At 37.5% G+C, this 6,435-nt stretch overlaps 1 protein-coding gene across 1 annotated transcript; it reads left to right on the top strand.

Moving 5' to 3' along the window:
- The first annotated feature begins 221 nt into the window (after positions 1–221).
- LOC107941669 (dirigent protein 15) lies at positions 222–806 on the top strand. The gene has a single exon (XM_016875244.2). The coding sequence runs from the start codon at positions 222–224 to the stop codon at positions 804–806; it is 585 nt and encodes a 194-aa protein (XP_016730733.2).
- Positions 807–6,435: the final 5,629 nt, after the last annotated feature.

The following is a 6,435-nucleotide window of genomic DNA, read 5'->3' as shown; positions in this document are numbered from 1 at the left end:
CTACAATTAATTTCATCCATATGATTTCAAAAATAAAATAAGACACATGAATTTCAAGCTTTCACACAACTATTTTATTAAAAAAAAAAGCAATTTTAAAATCCAACACAAATTCTATTTAAACCCCAACTGTGTGAAGCAAGAAGCACAAAACCAATTGTTTTTCCTTTACTTTGAAGTGTCAAAACCAAATATTATAGAGGTAAACATTTGGAAGAAAAATGGAAAAACAGATGATATTTGCATGGGCAATGATATTTTGCCTCGCCGTAGCACCGGTCTATGGCCAATACTACTCCAAAACTATCAAGGCAGGTCCTCGGGTGGAAAAGATGACCCGACTTCGCTTCTTCTACCACGATATTCCCAGTGGTAAAAATCCTACTACATTCCTCATAGCTCAGGCCAACATCACCCAAGATTTCTTTTCCCCATCCCCATACGGAAGCTTGTATTCAATGGATGATCCCCTCACTCTAGAGCCTGAACGAACATCCAAGATGGTTGGAAATGCCCAAGGGCTGTACCTAGCACTAAGTCGAGACCCTACCAAGTTCACGGCGGTTTTTTACGCTGATTTTGCGTTTACCATTGGCAAGTTCAAGGGGAGCTCCTTTAGCTTGTTCTCACGATATCCCCTCACAGATTTTGTTCCTGGCCCTGACGTAATTCGTGAAATGGCAATAGTGGGAGGGACAGGTGCGTTTAGGATGGCCACAGGGTTTGCACTATTTCGGGCCACTTCTTCCAACTCCAGGACTGGAGATGCCAGTCTCGAGGTCGATGTTACTTTGTACCACTACTAAATCCAATTGCAAAATATTGAAATTTATAATAAAATTAATAAAGCAGTATATTCCTAATCCGCAAACGGATTAGTATGGCCACAATGTCTGATAAAAAACTAGGATCATTTAATCATGTGTCCTTAACTTTGTTTTCCATTAATTATTAAAGAAAAAGGTATGAGATTGTGTGTATGAAAACCAACAAATATATATATAAATTTCATTGAAAATTCTTAAATTAAATATTTGAGAAGGAAAGAAAACCCTTAGTTGACCACAGTATCAAAATTTACTTTATTGTCTGAACAGTAGGCAATAATAGTGTACAAGCCCAATCTTAACCCTTCCCAAACCCATTACAAAACAACCCACCAGCCCAAACCCAAGACCCAAAACAGACCCAAAGCCCAACTACTAGCCCAATAACCCAAACACTTTCAGAAAAACCTAACCCCTAACCCTAGCCGCCGCACCCATCACCTACCCTCTGCCACCGCCACCAACTCCGCCGATCACCTGCCCTTCTGACGTCGCTCTACCTGCTCCACCTGCAAGGAGAGAAACAAACACGCAAGGCAGAGGCAAAAACAAAAATAATAGAAATAGATAAATAGGTATTGTAATCGGTTATATAAAGGGAGAAAAAGAAAATGTAAGGGGGCTTCCGATTTTGGGTATCAAACAAGGGATTCAATCTAAAAATAAAAAAGGAGGCAGATTCAAGGTCTTTTCCTTCTCAAGTTTTGAAGTTTATTTATTTATTTTGTTCTCTTTTCTCTTCATACACACACATAAAATAAATATAGTAAAAAGGGAGTTAAAAAAGGGTCATACCTACGCCGTACCGAAAAAGGACCAAAAAAGGTCCAATTTTGAGCCTCTGGCCGCCGCACACGGTGGCGCTACGGCGGAGGCTCGCCGGAGTCCCAGGCCAGACTTGTGGCCTGAGAGAGCATCCCTCTCTCTCCCTCCTTCTCTGTTTTTTTTTGTAAAATGAAGAACTGATTGTTTTTTGGTTTTTTTTATTTTTATACTAAACGTGAAACGACGCCGTTTTAGCAAAGGGGATCCGCGTGTTGACCCGACCCGACCCGAAGGATCCGCGTGTTTTTAATTTTTGGGCTATTTACGCGCGCAGTCCCTCTGACTTGTGGCGTGTTTCAATTTGGTCCTATTTCGCTATTTCTTTGTTTTTAATTTAACCACAAATTTTTATTTCTGTTTCATTTTAGTCCCCTGAAGCGCCGCGTTTTGACATTTTGGTCTATTTTCCATTTTGGTCCCTCTTCTTTCCGTGCGTGTTACAATTTAGTCTTTTTAGTCCTTTTTTATTTCGAATCTGCCCAGTACTTTTTATTTTACTTCGATTTAGTCCTCTTTTTAGTACTTTTGCTATTATTATTATTATTATTATTATTATTATTATTATCATCTTTACTATTATTAGTATTGGTATTATTGTTGTTACTTTTATATCTCTATTCATATTTACTTATGTATTTTTAAATATATATATGTCTTATTATTATCATATAAGTGCTTGTACATATACATGTATATATTTTACATATAATTTGTTTAATATATATACGTATACTCATATTTCTTTTTTATATATATCTATATACATATACATATTTTTATTTTTATAAGTATATATATTTATATGTATGTATTTATATATTTTTGTATATCTTAATTTGCATAGACATATACATACATATTTTCAATATATTTTAAACATATATATATAAATTAACGTATTTATTTGTATACGTATGTATATTTTCATTATTTTTAAACTTTCATTTGTACATACATATTTTCATGCGCCTACTTTATATATGCATTTCATTATTTTCATATTCCATAATTTTATACACCTATATATATATGTACATATTTTTATATATATGCATATTTTTTTCTTTATATTTTAAAATATACTTTATATATATATTGTAATTTATGAATACACACATATTTTATTTTTTGTCTATACATATAAATATATATATATCCCTTACATTTTAATTGTATTCACTATTTATTTATTTCATTTTCATTATTATTTTGAACGAATGTTTAATTTATTTGTTTATACACATTGTTATTTTATATGATTGTAGGTTTGACTTTTATTTATTTTATATTGTTGCTATTGCTCGTATCATTTTTACACTTTTGTATTCATTATGATTTTGTCATGTATAACAATGTAATTTGCTTTCACATTTTTTACTACTACTTCATGTTTTTATTTCACTCGATAATAAAATTTGTTTAAAAAAATGATATTTTGTGTTTAGATTCGAGAGGATCGTACCCTAACTTACTGGGTTTCGATTTCCACAATAAATCTAAACACACTAATCTTTTCAAACTCAAGTTTTGAAACGATCTCGGGAATTAAGAAAAGATCGTGTCCTAACTTACTGGGCATGATCCCTTTCCTAAACCCGAGATAATAAAATATCTTTTAAATAAGTAAAATTCTGGCATTCATTCACGTATTGGGAATTTGAGACATTGTATTCTAACTTACTGGATATGATTCTCTTTCTCGAATAATGTGAAATATGCCCATTTTCCTAAAAATTTTCAACGTTTTAATACAAGGATCGTATTTTTTAAATTCTTCTAAGTTTTCAATTTTCGACATTAAGACATTAAGTAATCAACTAAGGTACCAATTTTGGGCGTATCGAGGGTGCTAATCCTTCCTCGTGCGTAACCGACTCCCGAACCCGTTTTCTGAATTTCGCGGACCAAACTTGTTGTTTTAATAAAATCAAACCGTTTATTAAAAACAACCGCTTTTCGAGGTGATCCAATCACACCTTATAAAAAAAGATTGGTGGCGACTCCTGTTTCATTTTTTTCAAAACCCAAGTCGACCCCGTTTTTATCCAAAAAAATGGTGTCAACAGCCTGGCGACTCCGCTGGGGACATAAAATGAGTCGAGCCACGAGTTGATTATTTTGTCTTTTTGTCGAAAATCAAAAACTTGGTTTAAATATACGATCCTTTCATCGCATTTCATTGCTTTTATTACAATTTTCATCGTTGTGGTTTATAATTGCTGTGTTAGTTTAAGTTTTTGTATCTTTCTGCACATTGCATGACCGTTGGTCACACCCTTTTAAGTGGGAGTGAGAAATACGCCTTCGTGAGGTTTTCACCTCCGCATGGGATAGTGAATCGCTTTCGGGATACATCCGTACCTATGTCTTCGTGAGATTTTCATCTCCGCATGGCCATAGGGAAATGTATTCCCCTGAACCGAACTCGGTCTGTATGAGCCTATAATGGGTAAAATCGAGGAATCTGCTGGTTCAAGTACCTTATCTCTAGAGCCATACCACATGTAGTGAACCTTAGGAACCGACCTAGGTAGAGCTACTCCAAATTTTAGTGCTTACCTAAATGAATGTTGTATTCATTTGTCGCTTATTTTAAATCTTATTCTGTGTTTAATGCTAATTTACTTTGTTTGTGATTGCATGGCATCTTCATTCTAAAAGGGGTGTTGATTTACGTTCAGTTTCTTGGTAGAAAGCTTATCATGGAAAAGGGGTTTGTTGATAAAGTAGAGGATAATGCGGCTGTGCGAATATGGGCTGAAACGACACAACGGGAGAAAGGCGATAGTCTTACCGAAGGGTACGTGTCAGAATTGTGGGATTTTACCCGTATCAGTGTAATCCAAATGACCTTCGAGAAATGAAAGAAGTCTGGGATCAATGGGATGTCGAGGCCAAGCAGCTGTTCTATTGTAATTACGGTGACCTACCTTATCTGCTTAGTGTCAAAGTGGACAAGTATTTATTCCGAGCCCTTGCTCAGTTTTGGAATCCTGCCTACAGTTGTTTCACTTTTGGGAAGGTAGATTTGACACCTACTGTGGAGGAGTATACGACCTTGCTTCGGTGCCCAAAGATTCAAGTCGACAAGGCTTATTCCAGAGCTGCTTGTGTCCCTCCGTTGTTAAAGAAATTAATGAACATCACTGGGATGAGCGAGCAGTGGGTCGCTGCCCGGATCCAACAGAAGGGCGACAGTAAATGTGTTCCTTGGAAAAGTTTGCGAGATTTGGTGCTTGTACATCCTGACTTAAAGAAAAGGGTCGATGTCTTCGCTTTAGGTATCTATGGACTAGTGGTTTTCCCCAAAGCTTTAGGACACATAGACGAGGCTGTATCTGATTTGTTTGATCGGCTTAGTAAAGGGGTTACACCGGTTCCGGCAATACTCGCTGAAACTTTTAGATCCTTAAATGCGTGTCGAAAAGCAGGGGAGGGAAGGTTTATTGGATGCGTGCAGCTCTTATTGGCATGGTTCCATAGCCACTTCTGGAAAGTCGAAAAGGTCTCTTATCGGGTATTCTCCGATAGCTACTCCCCTCTAGGAGAATTGGTGGCCACGCCAAGACGGGATGATATTTCAGAAGAAAAATGGATAGAGATACTCCAGAATCTCCAGGATGAAGATATTGAATGGAGGGCTCCTTGGTTAATTCCTGATGAGATATTGTACCGATGTGGAGATTTTGACTGGGTTCCGCTGCTCGGGATATGGGGAGCTATCGGATATGCTCCTCTACTCGTATCAAGACAGTATAGATCACGACAATTCATACCAGCAACGCAGGGGTTGGCTTATAGTGATTTTTCCTATAGGGAGGACAATTACAAGAAGAAGGTTCGAGAAATATCTAGTGCCTGGAACCAGACTCGTCGGATGAAGATCTTAGCCGTGGGTCCGACAATTACCCCCGAGTATGGTCAGTGGCGTGATCAAAGGATCAACGACAACATCCCGGCGTCAAATTCAGAAACTGCTCGATCTTTAGAGGAACACTTACAAGTTTTGCCTTCTGAGATAGAAATCATCAAACAAGAATTCGAAAAAAGGAGTTTAGAATTGGGGAAGAAGATAGAACAACTAGAGGAAGAAAAAATGCAGTTAGGACTGGATGTGGACATTCAAAGATTAGAGGCCAACAAATTGAGAAAAGGAAAGAACAAAGCAGAAGAAGATTTGGACAGCCTGAAGACAGATTACAAGAAGTTGCGTAGGTCGGTAAGAGCTGCTGGCTTGGGTAAAACGCCAGAACAATGGCGACAAGAAATTCAGGAGGAAAAGACGAAAGCTAATCAATGGGAAAAGAAATTCCAGGATACTCGGGCTCGAGAAGTCGCCTTGGGAAAGAGTCTACTAGATTGCCAAGACGAGAAGACGGAGTTGAAGGTCCGGATAACTGAACTAGAAAGATCGCTTCACCAGTACTGTAATCGTAATGCTACGGTTGAATTAAGGGCGAGCTTAGACAAAATTGAAGAATTGAAGAGACAAATAGGAGGCTAGAGAATGCATTGCAAAATAGTGAAATCCAGATAGAGCTTCTGGAAGAAAGTAATGAGCAGTGGCAAAGACAATTCCGTCGGTCTCAAGAGCAGATTGGAGAAAGAGATTATATTATGGGAGAGGCGGTGACTCAAGTGCGCGAAGTAGCTGATCATCTGCAAACTCTAGCGGTTCAGGCTGATCTATTAAGTTTGAAGTATGAGTCAGAGTCGGACAGGGGCCGAGAATTAGCTTGGCTTCTTAGAAAGGTTAAGGCTTTAAGTGTAAGGGCAAAGCCAT

The sequence above is a fragment of the Gossypium hirsutum genome, chromosome D11 (assembly GCF_007990345.1).
Source record: "Gossypium hirsutum isolate 1008001.06 chromosome D11, Gossypium_hirsutum_v2.1, whole genome shotgun sequence".
NCBI lineage: Eukaryota > Viridiplantae > Streptophyta > Magnoliopsida > Malvales > Malvaceae > Gossypium > Gossypium hirsutum.
Note: the sequence above shows the minus strand (reverse complement) of the source record. Positions and strands in the feature narration are given on the sequence as shown.